The sequence below is a fragment of the Poecilia mexicana genome, unplaced genomic scaffold (assembly GCF_051168715.1).
Source record: "Poecilia mexicana isolate PSO_F unplaced genomic scaffold, ASM5116871v1 scaffold_17, whole genome shotgun sequence".
NCBI classification, from domain to species: domain Eukaryota; kingdom Metazoa; phylum Chordata; class Actinopteri; order Cyprinodontiformes; family Poeciliidae; genus Poecilia; species Poecilia mexicana.
This window is the reverse complement of record NW_028263386.1, coordinates 9,756,310-9,778,677: the sequence shown is the minus strand read 5'-3', so window position 1 is coordinate 9,778,677 and position 22,368 is coordinate 9,756,310. Positions and strand designations below refer to the sequence as shown.

General features: G+C 37.5%; 1 protein-coding gene across 1 annotated transcript; it reads right to left on the bottom strand.

Annotated features, from left to right (window-relative positions):
* Window positions 1-301: 301 nt before the first annotated feature.
* On the bottom strand, window positions 302-20,539 carry LOC106916185 (rho guanine nucleotide exchange factor 18-like). The gene is made up of 21 exons (XM_014984299.2): window positions 20,280-20,539; window positions 14,602-14,652; window positions 13,898-14,008; window positions 13,513-13,607; window positions 12,369-12,509; window positions 11,879-12,123; window positions 9,868-9,993; window positions 9,390-9,507; window positions 8,242-8,493; window positions 7,914-7,990; window positions 7,300-7,481; window positions 7,077-7,132; window positions 5,560-5,739; window positions 5,331-5,471; window positions 4,632-4,723; window positions 4,474-4,560; window positions 3,387-3,434; window positions 2,824-3,285; window positions 1,894-2,209; window positions 1,662-1,766; window positions 302-1,103 (listed from the first exon to the last, which is right to left on the bottom strand). The coding sequence occupies exons 4-21, from the start codon at window positions 13,589-13,591 to the stop codon at window positions 886-888; spliced, it is 2,925 nt and encodes a 974-aa protein (XP_014839785.2). The 5' UTR covers window positions 13,592-13,607; window positions 13,898-14,008; window positions 14,602-14,652; window positions 20,280-20,539; the 3' UTR covers window positions 302-885.
* Window positions 20,540-22,368: the final 1,829 nt, after the last annotated feature.

Here is a 22,368-nt window from a genome sequence, read left to right as displayed (position 1 = left end):
AATTTCTCTTTTGGATCAATAAAATATTCTTGAACTGAATGTATGCAAGAATAAAGGGATGATAGAAGAAAAAACTGTTGAATAATCACTGGATGAATGGATGATTATTGAATAAATAATATAATACAACCACAAGTGTTCCATTAAATTACATAAAAGTTCAATAACGCATAAAGTCTGTGTTTGATTTCTCTGCACTTCTGACGGTTTAAATAAAATGAAAAAGGAAAATGTGAGCCTGGCCTCATTGTGGAAGACGAAAATATCAAAATAATGCATCATGAAAGCAGCTTCACATTGATTTGAGTTCTTAATTTAAAATGTTTTAATTGCATGCCGTTCAGTTGACGTTTGACCATTTTTACACAAAACCAGTTCATGTTTACAAAGTTTCAACCAGGAACAACATGATACCAAAACATGATCAGGCTGTCAGAGGCAGAATTGTTATGAACTCAAACGCGTTTGTCGGAAACTTTAAATATCTGTCAATACTGTGTGAAAACTCAGTCTGCACAAACTGCTTCCATCTACATGGATTGCTCATTTTCAATAACAAGTCGGACCAATTCGTACACAAACTGAGAAGCAGAAGCCTGAAGATCTTTGTATTTACAGACGTAAACTTGTTGAACCAAAGTTGTACACACATTATTACAGCTGTTAAAGTTAAAGCTTAAGAGTTTAATTAAAATAAAAATAAACTTTGGGTCAGAGTCTTTGTGTATTAAAATAATCATTTAAAATATATTTTTTTTCATAATTACAAAAGGCCAAACTTTTTGGATTGTTTTTTTTTTTTTTTTTTGGCAAAAGTGCAACTCTTCGAGGATTTCTCATCTGGATTAAAAATCTCTTCCTGCTGCTCACATCCAAAGTCCTCCATTAAACGACGATAACCTTTTCTTGTTCTGTCGTATTCAAGTCTGTCGGGAAGGGAGGAGGCGGCGGTGGAAGAGAATTAACGTTGTTCCACTTCGGTGCGATGAACGACTGAGACGGCTTCACGTTCTGGGAAGCCGTTCTGGGAAGCCGACCAGATCCTGAAGGTGGTGACCAGGATCTGGGCTTCAGGTCACCAGATCCTGGTGTCCTGAAGGTGTCTGAGGGAGGAGGGGAGAAAAGCTTTAAAATACTTCCCTGCAGCATACAAAACATGAAATTACATCCACTCAAGTTAAACTGGTGATTTATACTTCATTACAATAAATTATGTTGTTAAAGCTACTTAAAGTCAACAAGCAGAACAGTTTAAGGTGGCATCTCCTTTAAAGGCAGGATATTAGATTTATTTATGACAGAATTTATAAAACTGTGCATCATTACGTTTATACTTTTGGCAAAGTAAGATAAACCCCTCGAGTGCAGCGTTACCAAGTAAATTTGTAATTCAGTACATTTGTGTCTGTGTATGTTTTAAGTCAGTTCAGAACAGTTTTTCTGTATCGGATCGTATCGGCCGATGTAAACTTCAGATATCTGTATCGGTATTGAAAGTGAAAAAAGTGGATCGGTGCATCCATGAAGGTAATTGGATAACAAAGAACTAAAATGATATTAATGTTAGAGAAAATCTACAAAAATGACATCAGAAGTTGTGGCAAAGCTGATATTTTTGGAAAAATTTCTAACATTTTGGAAAAGTTTCTCTAGGTTCATACCTGCACTTAAGACTCTTTTTGGACTTGTGCTCATTTGGGCTTTAAGACTTCCACTGTCTTTCCCCATCACCCGGATCGGGATCACCTGGGTTACATCTATATTGGCTGGAGGAAGAAAACAAACAAGAATGATGTTCAATAGACAGAAAGTATCTGCAGCTTATAGACTGCTAATAACACACAATAAACATTTAAAACGACTAACCCAAATGAATAATTTGGGGTTTCTGACCTGCACTGTGGGCTCTCTTGTGGGAGCGCTTTGACTTGGTTTTCTCCTTCTTTTTGGGTTCGGCCGCCAGCTTCCTGGGAATCTTCTGCTGCACCTCCACAGGGGTCTGCACCTGGTTGGTGGTGCTCATCAACTGAACCGGCAGCATCTGCCTGCTCATTCTGATGCTGGTGCTCCGGGGAGGAACCCGCGGAGGAGATTCTGCCGGGTCAGGAGAGTTACTAGTAAAGACCAGTGGATTGGGAGCTGGGGTCAGAGTCCCTGCTCCGTTTACTATGCTGCTCCTGAATGATGGGGCAGTGGAGAGCGCCGGAGACTGGGAAAAGAAAGGACAATGTGAGGAAGATGTTAAAATCATGAAGAACACAACCAGAGTTGAGTAGTAACTAGTTACTTTTACTTGAGTAACGTTTGGGAAAAAGTGTACTTTGAGGAGTATTTTTACTGCGGTGTACTTTTTACCTTTACTTCAATAATTGTATTATGAAGTTTCACTACTCTTGAGTACAATTTCTGGACACTGAGAGAAACTTCACTGAATGAAGAAAAAAATTCTCCAGACTTAAACACACCGACAGCCTGTTTTAAAGATTTACATCAAAATAAATTGATTGGGAATGTATTTCTTTTGCCTGATTTTGTCATTTTGTAATTATGTCATTTATAGAAATTATTTTCATACTAACATTCCCGAATAGCTTTATATTTTGATCTGTCTGACGTTGTAACTCTTAAATATGAAATGATTTGATCAGTTACTCAGTACTTGAGTCGCCTTCTTACCAAATACTTTTTACTCTTACTTGAGTAATTTCTTGGATGGATACTCTTAACTTTTACTTGAGTAAAAATATGTTGAAGTAGTGATACTTTTACTTGAGTACAAATCTTGAGTATATTTACATATGTGATTTTCTCTTTTATTCTCACCCATGTCGGATCGTCATAATGGTTGACAAGCTTTGCCTTCATCTTTTCCAAACGTTCCTTTTCCCGTTCAATCATCTCCCACTCCCTGTCCAGTTTCTGTGTGGTCTCCCTCAGATTCTCCAGGTCCTGTTGGTACGTCTCCTGACTCTGCTTCAGGTTCAGCTCTTTTTCTTTTAGTTTCTCCTCCATCATCTTGCACTCCTCCTCCCGCTGCTGCATCTTGGCGTTCTGACTTTCCATCAGCAACTGCTGCTTCTGTCTCTCTTTCTCCCAGCGCTGCTGCTCCTCTCGATGCTGGTTCTGCTGCTTGTGCAGCTTAGCCAGCTCTGCTCTCTGCTTCTCCAAGTTGCGCTCTTTCTCCTTCTCAAGCAGCGCGTTGGCGTTGCTGCGGACGGGCAGCTTGCTCTTTGACCAGAAGAGATTCTGCAGTTCGATCCTGCTGTCCTGCTGGGCGATGACGGCCTGCACGAATCAAAGCGCTGATATTTTATTTGCAATAGAAATATAACGGCGTTTTTAAACTGTACATGATTCCATTTGTGGCCTTGTGAGGTTCGACTTGCCTGTAAGCTGCAGAGCTTCTGCGCCAGCGACTGAACGCTATCAAACACCTGCAAAGCAGCAGTGAAACTTTTGTTTATGAACGTACAGTCACATCTCCTAAACTCTTTACAATCCTACTTCCATTGACACTTTATGTGACAGATTAACACAAAGTTGTGAAGTGAAATTGTAGTGATGCATGTGTGGCAAAGTTTTGTACTTTGCTCTTTTATTCAGATTCCTCTTAAAAACCAACGAGAAAAAGAAAAACAAGCGTAGCCAGTGGAATCAGAGAAATAAGCAAGAGGATCGTGGTATGATTTGAAGAAATAAATTGATAAACATCTATTATAATAAGTTTGTTGTCAATTTTGTAGAACTGCCATTTTATTTCAAATTTTAGGTTTAAAAATAAAGAAAAAAAAACATGAAACCTTTACAAAGAGTAATATTATGAAAACCAATGTAAAAAACAAAACAAAAACTTTCCAACCTAAAGACAAGAAAAATAGGTTTAATAAATATTACTTGTACTTTTAGTGTCATTTTGTTGTGGAAATTCAATAAAATAATTACATTAAAATATCTATATTTACAAAAAAATTATTTCTTTTTTTATCACTTTAAGCAAATTTATTAACTCCTGTGGGACGTCGAGAGAGAGAGAAACCTCAATATTTGAAACTTAATGTTCAAAGAAGTTCATCCTTTAATATGAAATCTGTAATTTCGATACTATATTTTCCACAAAGTGGAAGCAGATGGACAGGACTTTTACTTTTATTATTTGTAAAAGAAAACAGATGTAAATATATGTTCTTTCACTTTATAATTTTCCAAAACTTTTTGTTGGTTTATCACATAAACTGCCAGTAAAAATACTAAAAAGAGAAACTTTAAAAGGTATGGCAACAATTGCAAGGCATGTTTGTGAAATCCAATTTGGAAAATGTGTTAAAAATGGATCAGATGGTGTGTGTGTTTCATTCTATTATAGTATTTTATATCCATTTTGTAACCTGTCAACATTAAAGGGGACATTTATATTTGAGCCGTACACCGTCCCTTTTTAAATACAGTTTATTATTGCCATCATGGTGGAGTTACCGCTGTCCCAGGGAATCCACCGCAGGCTGAACCACAGAGCAGCTTTGGGTGGGATCCACTTTCATCATCATCATCATCATCATCAGTCTGGAACAGAACAGAGGAAATGTATAAAAACTGAACGTCCAGTTTAGATCTTTTACATGCGTCCCACTTACAGACTTCCCCAGGTCTTCAGAGATCGACATGTTCTTGAGCAGAAGGTCACAGCTGCTGTATCTGCGTTGCACCTTCTCAGCTGCATCTTCGTCTGACAAAACATTACAACAAAATAATCAATTGAAAAAGAAAAACTCCTGTGATTTTTGAGATCTTAAGAGAGAGAGAGAGATCTTAAGGAATAAATCAGTCAATGATTTAATTTCTCCAGCCAGAGCTACTTTGGGGCGCGGTGCAATGACAGAAATAAGAAAATCCTCAAAAGAAGAAGTCAGCGGTATGATAAAGTATCTAAATGCACATTTTCAAGGTGTGTTTCAGCACATATGTCCAAATTTTTCTGTTTTAGGTCAGAAATATTAAATACATTATTTGCATTTGCTAAATGCCACAGAAAGGTGTGAAGATGTTTTAAATAATATTTTATTTTCAGAAGTTTACAAACTAAAATCTTTATGTAATTTATTAAAACCCAGCTTGTAACATCGTGGCATTATAACTGGTGGACATATTTCAGGCTTTAACATCATAGAAACATAAAAATAAATGAGATATGACATCAAAAACAGAGACATGTCCTGAATTTTGGCAAAAAGCATAAACATTTCAATCTGATCTAAACTTAGAAAAAAATTATAGTTTATAATAAGCATCTAGCTTCAAGTGAGAAGGTCTATCCTTACTAAAAACAAACTTACATTTCTTGCTTTTAGCTATCAGATTATCCAGAGAGCCTTTGAAGGTCTGTGCCCTCCTGACACTTTGCTGTGTCTCAATTTCCCCCTCAGGAGTGGCTGGATGTTTAATCATCATAAAGAGCAGGGTCTGTAACTTTTCCACTGCAGACAAAAGAAAAACCAACAAACAAACATTATTTAATCTCTCTACTTGAAGAGACGACTTTAACTGTAGTTTTTCTGGTCTTACCCTCTTCGATGGCCCCATTCAACAAGGTCTCCCCCTCCTGGAGGTCAGAAGCATCGCCTCGCAGCAGCAGCCCGTTGTACAGGCTTTTCTGACCCAACACGTCATGATAAAGTTCAGCAAACATTTCCTGTTTCTTCTCCAGACTTTTCGTTATCTGCTCGTCTCTTTTCTGCAACTTATCTGAAAAGTAGAGCCAAACAGATCCGTCTTTAATCCACCAAACGTAAACACAAAGTAATACAGATTTCCTACTATTTAGGTAAAAAGCAAAAATAGAAAAACTGCTTGGATTTTTTTTTTTCAGATATTTACCATTTTAATATTCTTTGCCAAAGTTAATCAGGTATTTGGGTTACAGGTAGGATCTGTGTAGGGCTGTTGTAAACGAATATTTTAGTAATCGAGTAATCTATCGATTATTCTTACGATTAATCGAGTAATCGGATAAAAAAAATTATAAAATGAAATATTGGTAAATCTGGCATAATACCGGTGTTACTATCAGATATCAATATCAGTCCAATTTTTCATATTTGAGCATCCCTAACAGTTGCTTTTTTGTAGTTTAGAAAACTAACCTGTAACAATAATAGCTCACTTTCTAAGTTAACCAGAGGAAAAGTTATAGAAAAATCTGAAATTATATTGAATTTAATAACAAAGAGGCAGGCTCACAAATATGCTTATAAAAAATGTCTACAATCCAGCTTTTAGTTTATGTATTCATCTTCAGTGAGTTTAATAGATTAATTAAACTCACCTTGCCACCTAACCTGTCACGCTTTGGGTTTGAAAATACGGGAAATGCCGCCTGGAGTGGGAGGAGAGGGCGAATGAACGAACATGGGGTGGAGGGGAGGAAATAGACCAGCGGACTGACGAACCGTTAGACCGGGGGACGAACACGGGGGAAAGCAATACGGGATATTTACGACACCTTCACTGGTCACACTCAGAAACTCATCTACCAGCCATGTACGATGCGCTCCGCCACCCGTTTCTTCAGACCGGGATATGAAATTTATTGTGCGGTTCGTCGGTAAAGCTACATTTACACGGTAAGCATCAGCTACTCAGCCGCCCGCCCTGTTCAGGCTATCCGCTCACCTCAGCGCTCTTCCCGCCGTTCGCTTTCAACCAGCAGTCCCGGAGGAGAAATGCTGCCGTACTCCAGGCATTCCCCCAGTCATTTTAAGGATGCTTATTGGTTCCCCAAAAACGATAAAAAGTCGGGCATTATCATCAATCAATAAAATCCCCACGGACCAATGTTGAAGATTGGACTTTATGCCGCTGAGACTTAGCTTTTGTCAACAACTCAGAGGCGGAAGTGAAAGCTCCGCGCAACGCAAATGAAGTCCCGGCCGGAACACGGTGCGCTAACTAATAAAACATAAATTAACGAAGCTTCGAGGCAGGTAAATTTTCCTCGAGGAATTTTAGTAATCGAGATACTCGAATCATTCGAGGAATCGTTTCAGCCCTAGATCTGTGTAATCTAAATTCAGGGGTATTACCTTGATACTGCTGCAGTTTAGTAACCATTTCTTTGTGCACTTCATTGTCTCTGCAACTGAAACACAAACATTTCACCGACAGACTTTATTTCAAAGCGACAAAGAAGCAATAGTCATCTTTCGAAACAGAGATGCTTTAACTTTTATCTGATGAAGTTATATTCAATTTATTAATTATTCTTTAACAATTCAGCATCTTAAGATCTACTTCTGTCCCTCTCACCTTTCTGCCATGTCGCGTATGAGGTCCATCCAGGTTTTGCACTCCTCTTTGGAGCTCGTGTGGAGCTCGTACATTTCTGGCGAGCCGGAGGGACACGCACAGATGACGTACATGGCTCTTTCCTCCATGGCCACTTGCCTCACAATCACTCCCTGCAGGTAGATGACTGGCGGTTTGCTATCCTGCAAGAGACAACGATAATGTCCTCTGTTTACATTGGGATGTAGCCTTCATTATAACAACTCAGATCCGACATGTGGCACAGGTTTAATAGATTCCAGCTTGGTTTTTAAAAATGCTGTCATTGTGACTTTACATCTGCTCAAATTAAGGTTTTAATGTGCAGTGAAAAAGTATTTGACCCCTTATAGATTCCTTCATTCTTGTTTTTCATTTTACCAGTGGTGAGCACAACTCTGACAATCCACAGACATTTTTCTTTTTGGTTTAACGCGTTAGCATTTTTGCTAACGTTAAAACTTTAATTTTTCTGGATGTCTGCTAATTCTACAGCGCTAATTTACTAAGCAATTCCTAAGATTGCCTCATGATTAGAAAAGAAAATGACAGATAGTTGTGATATTTTTGCTTTCTGTGAATAGTTTTGGACTCACCATGGCAGCTAATACAAGCTTCTGATCTTTTTCCTGTAGCAGAAGCAGCATATCTGACAGCAGCACAGCATGAATTTCTGCAGGGGAAAAGAGAACAGCATGAAAATTTAAAAAGACACGGACAGTGCTGCAATTGGAGACAAGTTTCAGGAATGATTTCTTTACATTTTACACACTCATTTGAATGTCATCTAGCAGAAAACCAAACATTGTACCTGGTCATAGACAGCAGCATACTGACCAGTAGACTGAAAGTTTAAAATAAACGCCTTTTCATACAAACACACGTCTTTTACTTCTAAGACGGAGGCCAGAGTCCATCACAAACCTTTTTGTTTACCGGACAACTTCCAGGTCAGGGGTCCTTCATGCACCAGCGTCCTGTTGCCCTGCCTCAGGTCGTCTCTCCAGAACCCGCGGCCATCTTTCAGCTTGGCCTGAGTCTTTTGCTCCAGTCGATTAATGATCTCTCTGAGGCGAGCGGTCTTCCCAAATTCACTCACCTGGGTGTTCACCTGGGAGATGGTGTGCTTGATCAGCTCCAGAGCTTTCTCCAGCTGCCTGTGCTCATGTGTGTCAGCTGTGAGAAGCAGTACAAAATAAATTACCAACCGATTAAGAGAAAAAAATATTTTCAAGACCGAAGCTCCAATAAGAATCGTGTGGTTCATTTCTGATCGCTGGAATTTTTGAAGCTTGAAAAGACAAATACCAGGATTTGGCCAATTCTGACTTCTCTTTAGGGGCTAAACTGAAGGAACATAAGTGAAACAGAAGTGAAAATAGTTTTCTTAGGCTTTCCTGCCACAGGTGGTCATTAAATTAGACAGTTCCCTTCAACCTCTGTGGTTATCATGACTTCATTTTAAGCACCTTGCCAATACTGGTAATGTCTAATTTTGAGCATGTATCACTCTGTAACAGCATCTACACCCAAGAGTGTTGTTAGTGAGACCTGGCAATGCTTGCGCTGCATTAAAGTTACATTCAGAACAGGGAAATTCTGACTTCCCAGTTGGAGAAAATCAACTGGAACGCCCTACGAAGTCAGATTTCCCACCAAAAAACTGGGAGTAACTCCGACTACCTGCAACTTGTTAGGAAGCTTCTTGGTTAGACAGCAGTAAGTTATGGTGGAAACATGTTTATTTTACAAGACACACATGTAAGAGTAGCGCCTGCAACTCTAAACTGAGCACCATTAAAGGTGGTGTTTGCTTACAGAAAGTAAAGGTTAAAATGATTATAAGAGGTATTCCAAACAATGTTGATGTGCGTCGCCATGTTGAAATGCCGACTTTGAAATGAGAACGTATAAGTATAATTTCCGAGTATTGGATCTATAAAACAATGCATGCAAAGGTCTGATGGAGCAGAATTTTGACCATTTCCCGTTTACATTTCTCAGTGAAACTCTGGTTTTTACCAGAACTGAAAGAAGGCAGCAGATAAATGGATCGGGGAGGGATCCTTTACCGTCTGTGTTCTGGATGATTCGCTCCAACAGAACCGGATATTTTGTGATGCGTTGAGTCACCAGCAAGAAACATTCAGGAATTGTTAATCTTCGCGCCAGAGGCAGCTGATCGATTTTCTGTAAACAACAAAAAGTGTTTTGTTTTTAAACCAACTTCATAAAATGTATTATCTTATACAGTATTTATTATCACTTAAACTTGCCAACATCTCCATACGCTTGTTGATTGGTGAAGACTTTGCTTAATTTAAACATCACAGATGTATTTTGGTTAAGTCTATGTTTAATATAAGTTGCTTAAAATCTGTATTTTTCTTTCCTAATTTCAGCTCAACCTCTGCAGACTCTCCACTGACAAACCGGCTACATTTCAGACAGAAATAAATAATAAAATCACAGTTTTAATATTGAAGAAGCCGTTTGGATGACAGGTCTTTGTTTTTTAAATAAAGACTGCATATAGTGTCGAATACTCACTCTAATCAAAATTTGCAGCTTCTTGTTGCTCTGCATTTGCTCCTTGTAGTAGCTGACAGCTTCGCTGTGATGGCTGCAAAAGTCGCCGTAACCCGCCGCCATCTGTATTCCCAGATTACCTGAAAACTGACACCAAAAACAAGAGCTTACCGATTCCGTCTTAATCTCTGGGTTTACGGGAAATTAAAAAAAAACAAAATATCACATAGAAACCCCTCAGAAACATATTTTATTTATGCCCGAACAAAACGTAGTTCACACATTTTCACCTGCCACTCAGTCAAATCACAGAGTCTGCAGTTTGCACAGGCAGAACAAACAGCCACTTGAAATGTAAAGTCTACCAGCAAAATGTTATGATTTGCTCTTCGTCTTAGTGATGAAGCTCAGAAATGAGGTCAGTTTTAATGTTTTATTCACAGGTAAAACCCTGGCAAGATGACCAAAAGACGAGGATGTGCTTATCTTTGAGTGAACTAAGCTGCTCTCAGCATTTGACTTTTAGATCAAAGTCAGAAATTCAGTTAAATATCAAAGTCACAAACTTGAAAACTTGCTTGTATTTTACAGAAAATCTACAGAAAAAACCCAGAGGCTTCTATTATTACTACATTATTTTGTCAAAAGCTGAAAACTGTGATCAAAAACAAAATGCAATCGATTTCACAGCTTTCATATAGAGTAGGGAAGCACGATATTCGGACGATATCAGTTGTAAAATTTAATATCGGAAAAATTTTCCGTCAAAATAATTCACTAATACAAAAGGTGTAGATTTTACATGATAAACCAGCGTCAGTGATGCCTGCAGCACAACGTCATAAGAAGCTGATAAGTACTGAAGGTTTTCATCAATTTGAGTTTAGTTTTATGAAGATTTACCAGTTTGCACTGTTTGAATCTTGTCAATATCTTAGAGAGAGCAGGTGTTATGAATAAATTTGACATTAAACATAATACAAGTTGAAAGGGTTACATTATTTTTAGCTTCCGTATTTGCATTTGGCAGAAGGTTAAAATGACAAAGATAATGCAGCATATTAACTCCACAGTAGAGAAACCATATAGTTTCAGTAAGTAGGTATAGAAAAAATATATCGATAATACTGTTATTGGTTATCAGCCAAATGAGTTTTAGTATATCAGCATATCGGATATCAACCAAAAATCCAATATTGTGCATACAGCCTGTAAAGGTTCCCTACATGTTCAGATTTAACCATGGCCCATCATTAACAAATGGGAAACTCAAAAATTTGGCTTAAAAAGCATCAACTGTGAATTAATTTAAGGCAACAACCCAAAGACCTTATGTCAGATCATAGAAAATCAACAAAGGTTCTCATGTTGGTGTATTAAAGGCACATCTCAAACCCGCTGCAGCAAGATATCAAAAAGAACTGAGAGCCTCCACCCGTTCTGGGTGTAACAAAGATGGCTGAAGGCGGCATGATCATCTGTTCATCAGGTTAGATGCAAGTGTAACATTTAGTCATTGTCCTGTTCAGGAAGGAGGAGCCATGTTTTCTGTCTTGTTTGTGAACAACCTACAGTGAGAAATTATTTTCTAAGCTGCAAAACAGAAAGAAAGACGCATGGAGAGAAAGAAAAATATGAAATCTTGGGCTGTTCTGAGATAGCTAGCAGAGAGTAAATCAACCATAAAAATCTGGTCAGTGCATTTTTAGTTGTTTTTAACTTTTGTAAAAAAAAAAAAATTAACAACATAAAACATAAAAAGACTGAATTGTATGCAATTATTCCAGCATTCTGGAGCGAACCCACCCGCATCAGAGACGGCACGATCTGCACTTTTATCTTATAAACATCACATGAACAGAAACATAAGGGTGGAAATGTGTAGGTGAGTAGAAACAGCATGAAGCAGACAAAGAATAAACACAATATATTTATACAAATCACAGCTAATAGACCAAACTCCCTGACAGATTTTGTTATTTTCTTAAAGAAATTTCCATGACGGTTATTCAGGACCGGCCCTTTGCCCTACCTGATAGATGAGGACATCCGCCAGCTCTGTGATGTAGTAGTTATTTGGATTGTCCTCATCCCGACTCTCATCTCTCCGGGATTTGAGGGACTTGAGGAAGACATAGTGGAGGCTGAGCAGAACCTTCAGGCTGGGGAAGAGCTTCTCCAGGTCGATGATGGATTGGAACTTCTTCAGCTCGTACATGTAGATGTGGAGGAGGATTTTCAAGGTTCGCACATGGTTCATCTCAGTCTGGATCAACTCTAGGGAATTGACAAGGGTTTTGACATTAAGCAGCTGATGTTTGCTCAATATTTAGCCTGAAACTTGGGGTAGAGGAGGTAGAAATGTTTCTATATAAACACATCGTCTACAACAACACGACTCTTACAAATGCAAGACGATTTTAGGGTAATGTAATGAGGCAGTTAGTTTGACAGATGACTCTTTTCCAGGAAGAGTAAGACACACCCCAGTTCATACATTTTCAACGTCTGTTCCAGCATACCGTAGATCACGTCCTGCCTTTTGACAGCCTCTTTGTTCAGAGACATCAGGTAGTTCTGGTCCACAGCCGTGCTCCAGGACTCCGCCTCCAGACCGCGGGAGTCGCTCTCCAGATCAGCTCGCAGCTCAGCATAATGGGAGTCTGCTGACACACACCGACAGGACCCAGACAGGGATAGTTCACACACTCTGTTCAGGCAGCAGGGATTTCAGTTGTTTTCAAGAACTTATGAATGTACAACTTCTGCAAGTTGGCATCTATTAAAAAAAAAAAAAATCCACAAAAGGAAAAAAAACTGACAAAAAACTTTGACTTTTATCAGGAGATAAATGTTTATCTCCTGAAATAAAATTCAGATGACGAACAGTTATGCCAAAGAAAAAAAAGGGGAAGAAAACTACATTTTTTTAGAGGACAATGTAAAACTTTTTTGGTAACACTTTATTGACGGGGCGTGCATAAGACTGACATGACACTGTCATAAACATGTCATAACGACATGGAGGAGTCTTTATGAATGTTTATAATCGTTGTCATGAAGTGTCATTCAGTAAATAATGACACTTTTAAAGCAAAGTTCCACTAGACGTTGCATAGAAAGTGTAAACTTTGCATTAAAGGTGTCATTATTTACCGAATGACACTTCATGATAACAGTCAGACATTTATAAAGACTCCTTCATGTTCATGGCTGTTGTTATGACATGTTTATGAAGGTGGCATCTCAGTCTTATGCACACCCCTTCAAATAAAGTGCAACAATTGATTTATTTTTTTAGGTTTGAAGGAATATAAATCCACACTGTCATAAAATCTCTTAATAAAGAGGACAATGCCATTTTTCTTAAGCTTGAGAGAGCACAAATTCATGTCTAAAGAAAACAGAAGCTGAATGAGGCGAGACAATCTACATTTTTTTGTTCAGGTGATAAAACTATTTAATAACATTTTTAAATTGCAATCTATTATAGGGTAAATATTTCATTACGTTTGCCACATCATGATATTTAAAACTAACAATTCTCTGATTAAATCAAAACAATACAGAAATCACTTTTTTAAATTCTTCCCATCTTTGTCTTGCATTATAAACTATTTCCATTAAGGCTCCATAACTCTTGACCTTCATCTGTTACCAACTGACCTTCTGGGTTGATTGGCTCGGCCAATAACGCAGATTCATCAGCGAAAGGCTTCACCCGCTGGCCTTCAGTCTCATCCATCTGCGCCCGGCTGGGTCTAGATGGCATGCGATGATAAAAGGCTCATCAGGTAAATAAAAACATGCCAGCACAAAAACAGAATACCTCAATACTGCTGCGACTAGTGAAACATGTGAAATGTTTTTTTGTTTTTTTTCAGTGTCGAGCAAAGTAAAATCCATCAAGTGGAACAAAGCTGACTAAAATTCAGATGTTTCGGATGACACATCCACCCGACCCGGAATACACATGGAAAAACCCGAGGCGCTGAATCTTGACGGGAAGTTGTTGAGTTTCTGATGAAGATTTTTTTATTTTTAAACCAACCTCACGCTTGCTGGTCTGTATGAAGAGGACTCTGGTGAAGAGTTGGACGTTTGGGGAGGAAAACTGCCTGTCCAGCCATTAGAAGGCGACGGACAGAAACTCTCTGCAGAGCTGAGAGCCAGAACAGCAAACAGAGACAAAAAAAAAACAAACTGTGAGAGCAGAGCAACACAGGGAAAAAAGATAAACACCGAAAGTAAACTGGTGAGACATTCACTTAAAAACATGAAAAAAAAATCCATGTTGATATTAATCAATGCTTATATAACCTGTCTCAACAATAACTGCCGTTATTGGTGTCATATTTTCTGAACTATTCACTTAAAAAAATGTGTCTAAAGGAGTAAAACTTATTTTCCTGACTTGTGACACTTTAAACAGATAAACTGTCTGAGCCAAGGAAGAGGGAGTGTAAGCAGAGAGTGAAACAAGCTGCAGCAGAAAGAATCATGTGAAGGAAACTGGTTTGACAGACTGTGACACAAGTCAGAACAGCTGAAAGGGAAAACTACAACTAAGAGCAAAGCTGACCTGTGGTAGCAAGCTGAGAGCTGAACATTTAGACAAATATGTTCTAGACTCAAAGTGAGAAAACTCCAATATTATTTACATTTAAACTAAAATCTCTGCAAAAAGGTGCAAAAATAAAAAAAGAAACATGATTAGTAGTTCATCGTTGCTTTAAGCCAATTTGAATGACTCACCCTTCTCATGAGAAAGTTTTCTTTTGTCTTCACAATGTTTCCACAGTTAAGCTGAAAAAAAAAATAGGAATGAAAAACATGAAATAAAGAGTCCATCCATATGAGGGATGTTAAAATGCCGATCAATCTGATTCAACAGTAGCAAAGCATGGAACAAACAAAAACAAACAAATATAATTTATGTTGTAAGCTTCCTCTTATCGAAGAGCTTATTCAGGAAAGCAGTAGCTGTGTAAAGTTAGACACACCTAGAATAAACACCGACGTTTGACCAAAGAAATTGAGGAACGCAAACTATTGGTCACCAGTCCAGGACATTGTTCATCAGGCTTTTTCTGAAACATTTTTCAGGCGCCACCATTCTGACCGTTTAAACACCAACAAGAACTGGACTTTTTCAGCTTTAAGAAAACAACAACAAACACTTTCCTACACATTGGCACTGCATAAAAGAAAGAGCTCTCTCTTGTAAATGAGATCTTCAATCTCACTGGGACAACCTGTACCAATAAAGCTTAAATGACAAAATAAATAAATGATTGGTTTAAAGGTGCAGAGTATTATGCGCTTAATTTACTCAGAAGTTGAAAGTTAAAGGTTAAAAGTTAGAAGGTTTATCACCAAACTCCCAAATTCAATCCAATATGGCGGCCTTGCATTGGCAACTTGGGGCTAGTTTAAGTAAACAAAAAACTTTGGACAATTTGCCCCTTATATCTCCCACACATGCACAAAGTACTTTAAAGCCTTTTTGAAAATGTTTCAAGGTAAACAAAAGCAAACCGCAAAATACATTATTACCTCGATCTACCAAAAACAATTAGCTTGCTCACAGACAAAGTGCTTGAAAACAGTATTTGACTCTTTTTTGTCAAACTTAATGTCCAGGATCAAATTAATTTCAACATAAGGCAAAGATAACCTAAATTAATACAAAAAATGTCCTAAGTTATTAATGTAAACAGCTATTCAAGCCAATTTATGTAAAAAATGTATAACTAACAAAATATTTCTCCACCCTTCACCTGAAGCATTTATGATTACTGGGAATACGTCTCATGTCACAGTGAACCTGCACAATTGCTTCAATCCAGTCTTATTAGAGTGCTTTCAATTCCACAGCGTCTAAATCAGATGCAGATGTAGGTCCATACTTTGACTAGGCCATTCCTGTCTGCAGCAGAACAATTCATCCATTAAATTACAGGGAGTTTTCAGGTTCTGGAGGAAGCCAAGCCATCCCAAACCATCACATTACCCCCACTGTGATAAAAAAACAAAAAAAAAAAACAAAACAAACAGATTATTTAGACAATTATTTTAGGAAGATGGTGGCATTAAAGCTTTGAGGATCTGGAACATTTATGCGAGACAAATACAGAATAAACATAAGCTTAGATACTTCAATCCTATCGTTTTTTTAAAGGAGCTGGAACATTGTTAATTTGGTTGTGATGTTGTTCCTAGATGATTCCCAGTTTTATGGTTTTCAGATTGTTCTGGGTGACCTTTGAATTACTTTTTGTTGAGATGTTTCTGAGGAAGTAAAAATCAATTTGCTTTATCAACTGATTGTCAAAGCAGTTGGTGGCATTTGTCCACATTTACCTTGAAATTGATTGATTTAGATTTATTCTAAAGACAACTGAGGGTAGCCAACGTATCACTAGTGTTACCTGTGGCTCAGTGTGAGAACCAGTGTGTTTGCAGAACATTATTTAAAGAATCCTGCCATTAAAATTGTGGTCAACAGCAAACAAGTTATAAATATAATCTACCAGAACCTTTATATCAAACCGTGCTGATAAAGGCTTCAATAAGGTCTTCAAAGTAAAAGCAAACCCTAAGACCGTTTTATAATCTTTTGAAGAAGTCCTGCCCTCCAACAGCAAAGCAATGATCCGTGTCCTGATGCTGAGCGCAGTTCATGCATACATGAGGGTTTTCTCAGGGTTAGATTACAAATATAATATTACACATACTGTGAAGGAACCACACATCTTCATATTTCTAAGTGCCAGAGCCCGTTTTCCTCTAGTATCATTTTCCTTTCTTTAAAAAGCATCCCTCCAAGCTTCATGCTAAGTCATTCTCCACAATGTGGCTGTTTCCAGTCCCTTGTTGTTTCTCACAGCCACACCTGCTACGATTCACCAAAACTGGGCGGAGAAAGAGTCAAGAAGCATGAATTACAGGTCATACCCTGCAAGAGAAAAACTAGACCAGCGAGTCGGCCAAGTCTGCTGCAGAGGACGGACGGATGGAGAAAGGAAAAAACAACAAAACAAAGTACGCTACTAGCACGAAAGCAGTTCCACTGTCAATGGTCATAATCATAGTATTCCCACATGAATTAGTGCATGAAAGTGAATCAGTAACAGGTGTCATCATGTCCTGTCATAGGGACACAAATAGGAGAAAGACAGCAATAACAGCAAAACAAAAAGATGCACCCACTACATGACATAACTCCAGGCTGTTTACATTGCTGCTCTTTGATATCAACCTAAATTGTGAGGAGAAATGTTCATTTGTAGTTTTCCATTGACGTCTCAAAGAGTTTGCAGAACAATGTGCATATTCTATTTTGGTTTTCTTATTAAACATCCCAAAGTGTGCATGCAAAGTTTACTCATGTTGCACCAAAACATTATGAAACCAATGGCTCAGCAGTTATACATTGCACTTTTCCTGCTGCTTTCGCCTTTAACAGCCTTGACCACAGTTAGTTTACTTATTAACCTCAAGATAAATGGATGAACACATGCTGCAATCTTTGGCTTTAAATGTGGTTGACTCGTAAAGTCACTGAGCATCTGTCAGTGTCCAGAAGTAAAGCCATCTATTCACAACTCCTCATCCTAAAGTCGTAGGGAACTTTTGATAAACGTTTGAGATTGACTGGAAAATGCAATATCTCACACAGAGACTCAAGGTTTCCCCCAGAAAACTTGCTAAGCCTGGAGGTTGGGCGGTAGGGCAGTCATTCATCCAGCGGCCCATCATGTTTTTCAGTTAGAAAATGTTTACAGTTGACAGGAAATTTTAAAAATATTACTTGATTTTTATGTGCTATTGAAAGATTGGAAGATTAATATGTGAATACCAACAATAAAGTGTTAAATAATGTAAACATTTTAAAAGTATTTAAGTAAATAAGCAATGCTTAGCCTGGTGGGGGCACAAGTAAAGCCTGGTGGCCTGCCAGGCTTATAAAACACTGGGGGAAACCGTGGGTACCGACACAAATTTAATAACAGACAAGATGAAAATGAAGGCTTATTTGAAAAGGTGGTTAATTCATTTGTTTTTCCATCTGTTTGTCTTGTTCAGACTTATGAAGCAGCTGCAGCCTGAGGCTGTCTAATTAGATCACATGGCTAACAATCAGGAATACACAAAATATTCATCAATACTGAAAAATAAACTTTAATATAAAAAGAATAAAACACGGGACTTTAGAAATCTAAACAACAGTTAGATTAGCGTTAATCAGAATAACAAAACAAAACCAACTGTGGAGGAAAATAACACCAGCTGAAGCGGAAGAGGCAAAACTCTGACATACTTTCTTCTTGTGCAGCAGCAGTACTACGAACCAACACAGAAACATGCCAAATTTTACGGAACCAATACGGCGAACAATAGCTGTCAATACTACGACAGGTATGCAAAGCCGTAATTGGATCCCTTTGTAGTGGCTTGTGGTAAAAGAGCTGCGTCTCAAACACACAGCCGTGACATTGCCCTTTCTGACTTACAGAGATATGATCCTGTTTATAATTTTAACACTAAATGCTGGCAGATGGCGGCCATGTTGGATTCTCGGGCCATGGTTGGGGAGGAGCTTCCAGATTTTCCAGTCAGTTGACTTAAAGATAGCAATCCAAAGTTTCAAGTTCAAACTGAACACGGCATCGTTTGGCTGGGAATTTGTAACTCTGATCAGAGTAAAGTGTCAGACACAACTTAACTGTTGAAGCAGAAAAGACCAGGCACATTACTCTGAGCATAAACAATTCAAACTAATATTTCTCAAACAATGCGTTTGAGAATCTGACCTGGGCTTAATGACTGAACTTTCTTTGACCTTGAAGATGATATGGATTTGAAAGATTAATAAAAGTACAACTTCCCAACTTCTAATGAACTAAAATATGTTTTCATCTTATACAAAAATGAGATCATTATAAAATCAAGGTCTAGCGTTTGAATTACACATCACAGCAAAAGGTAACACAGAGCCTAGCTAAAATATTCCTTCAATTTTTTTTCACATTTTGTCACATTGCAACCACAAACCATGTCTGAAAAGGAAAGCAGGTGATATTTATACAAGTTTTCTAATCATTTTACAACTTTTACACATGTTGTGCATTTGTACTGTATTGTACAATGCAACTGCTATTACAGCTGCAACTCAGTTGGAGTATATCTGTACCAGCTTTCCATATCTTGACATCTTTCTCTTTGACAAAGGAAACAGAAATTTATCTGGATTTAGGTCTGGACTTTGACTGGATCATCATAACGCCCGAATCCACCTTGATCTAAACCATGCACTGTTGTTGCTATGATTATAATTGCCTTTGCAATTTTGCATTAATTTTCAAGGTCAAGACTAACTCTCTATCGGATGCTAGAAGCTCGAAACATTTTAAACTTAAACCAACTTTGATTTGCTTCTTAACTTCATCTCTAGTGTTTCTTTCCTGAAACTTATGAAGGACTGATTCTGTTGCAACGACTAATAAATAAATACATAAATAAATGAAGACATAACTTAAGAATTAAATAAAAACCATGAGGAAATAAAACTCTACTGTGATTGGTCAACAAACCAATCAGCTCCCAAGAATTCACACAAACTTCCTGTATAAATAAATAAATAAATGTGTAAATAAACATGGAAACAAGTTATTACAACATACACAGTTACAATTATGTCCTTATTTATTTATTGTTGATTTTAGCAGGATCAATCCACCAGAGTAAACAGATAGTTGCTGTGGATTTTATTTTTTTTCCATGCACCGAAAATAATTCAGAAATAAATCCAACTGAATACCATACGTTTATAAAACTTTAAACTATATTTATTTATTTGAGCAAGAAAATATAAACACACTTATTCTGTTATGATGTTGAACATGTGCAACAACAACAGAGGGAATGGGAAACGGCAGGACGAGATTACTAAGCGCTGCACTGGAATGGGAATGCTAGGAATGCCAAGGTGAGGGTATCTGACCTGGATTCATAACATTTCCCATCGACTGAGTGTCAGATGAGCTCGGCGGAGGCAGGTGATCTGAAGCATGAGAGTGAGAAACGGGAGTGGCAGAAGGTGATACTAGCAAACCCGTAGCGTGGCCCAACGGCTTCCCAACGGTTAAAGGCTAACTTTACCAAATCTGACACGCAACGGTGAAAATAAATTGAGTTTGATTAAATTATTAAATAACTCCAGCTTATTTCGAGTTTGGGTAAACAATAAAAAAAAATAATAATAAAAATCACTCGATTTTATCTGTGTTTTTTAACTGAAAACACACAAGTGACGTTTTTTTTTTTTTTTTTTGTTTAAAAATAAAATCTGCCAACTTCGTTTGTCAGCGCTAGCTACCTACAATCTGTTTCCCTCCTACAACGTTTTAACACAAAAGCAGTCACTTTACCTGGAGGCAGAAAAAGCATGCAGTAGGAGGAGGACGCGTCGAAGGCGAAACGCAACTTTCTGTTTACTTCCAGGCGAAGGTTAAGTTAATAGATCTCTTTACAGATCCAACTAAACAGAAAGGAAGAAATAGTGAAGATGTCTTCGGAGGAACAAGTGCACAAATCATTAAAAAACGGTAGGTTGGACGATGAAGGGAGTGTTTTAAAAGAAATCCCAGCCTCCTCTCCACTCTAGTCCGTCCTTTTTCCAAACACTCGTCAGGGGCAGTGAATGCAGCACCTATGTTTGTCGAACAGCGCTCTTTACATTGAGCTATGGCAAGACGATTGTCTATTTACTCAATATTCTTGATTTTGGGTGTCAACCAATTAACCGCAATTAAATCAACATTACATACTAATTTTTACATTTAAAAACCTAAAAAAGTACTGAAAGCATCGTATCGTTTACTTTATATTCTATTTATTTGTATTTTTTTATTTTCCCAGGTATCTCAAAACACTTGAAGTTAAATGATACAATTTGATGCAAAAAAATCTTTATCCTAAATAAAAGGATAAGATAAAATAAAAGGGCAAAATAAACATTGCTGTAACTCATGTCATCCACGTTTCTTCAAAAAGGGTATTGCTACGCAGTGGGCAAGACGGAACACCAGTAGCAGTCAATCTCGCAACACATCTGAAGAAGCCTCTGACTGAAAAATCTTATTTAAGCCTTTGAGATGCTAATTAGCTGCTCCAAATTGTTGCCACGGCTAAATTGTAATGCATGTTCATCATATGACATCCAAAATTTGCAAGGTTATTTAAAAATTAAGTTAATCACAACAACCTGATTAGCCTTAAAAGCACAAGGACACTATCATAATCAAAATTGCATCCAAATAAACAATGTATTGAATAATTTAGAACATCAAGAAAAGTCCAGCTAGTACTAAAGATATATTTTAAAGACTAATAAGCTAATGGATTGGATTTCAACCAGTGTAGAGCTTGTTCAGGAATGTCATGCTATGGGACCTTGTTAGAATCTACTGAGAAGAAATAGATCTTTTTTTTTTTTGTTATGAAAAATCAGCATTCCTTTGTGTAGAAAACTCCAGCAATTAGCATTATGCTAAACACATTATACTAAGTCCTGGGTAGCTTTGGATAAGTGCCAATGTTCTTCAGAAATACTAAAAAATTGAACCCAAAATTAGGTCCTAATTAAAGAGGGGTTCACTTTTATGCAAAATTTACTGTTTGTGTTTCGCTGCGCTATGCTTTGCTAAAATTTGGAATGGTAAAATCTGCTGTTAATGAAAAACAGTGGATTTTTGTGTACGTGTCACTTCTATCTTCATCATATTCAAGACCGTGTTTATTTACGTTTTAAACAGCAGGTGGCACTGTTACACTTCTTAAAGTATTTCATTCAAATCTCAAATTCATCAATTCAATACGGGATTCTTATTAAACTCCTGATTCCTCCTGCGTGTTTTACCATGTGCTATTGCTTACTTTTTATTATTATTTTACTGTTTTTTTTTCTTAAAAATGAAGGAAATTAAAAGAAAATGTAAATTATTAAAGCCAGTTCAAAGTCCTACCAGGAGTGACTATTCTAAGAAATGAGTAATTACCCCCCCAGTCTGACCTCTTGCCAAATATCATGAAAGTACGAGCCCTTTAAGAGCCTTCATGATCTTGGTTTGGGCCAAATCGAAAATGAATTTGACAGCCCTGATACAGGTGGTTGTTTTACATAAATAATGGATGAAAAAGTACTAGTTATGAAGTTACATAATCCAACAGCAAAACAAGACATTATGGTTTATAATATGGGGGTAAAAAATATATATTTCCACTGGGAAATTATTTCACTTATACGAATTATTGATTTAAAACAAGCTCATATATCGTGCTGAAAAGTTATGTTTTCATGAAACTTCACCAAAAAGTACTTGGTAAGATTTTGTGTTTTTGCAGAGTAGGTTAATTGGTTTCTCTAAACTGTCCTTAGATGAGTGTGTGTGAATGGCTGCTTTGTGCGTCTCTGTGTTGCCAAGGCAACCTGACCATAGTGTGTCCTGCTTCTCCTAG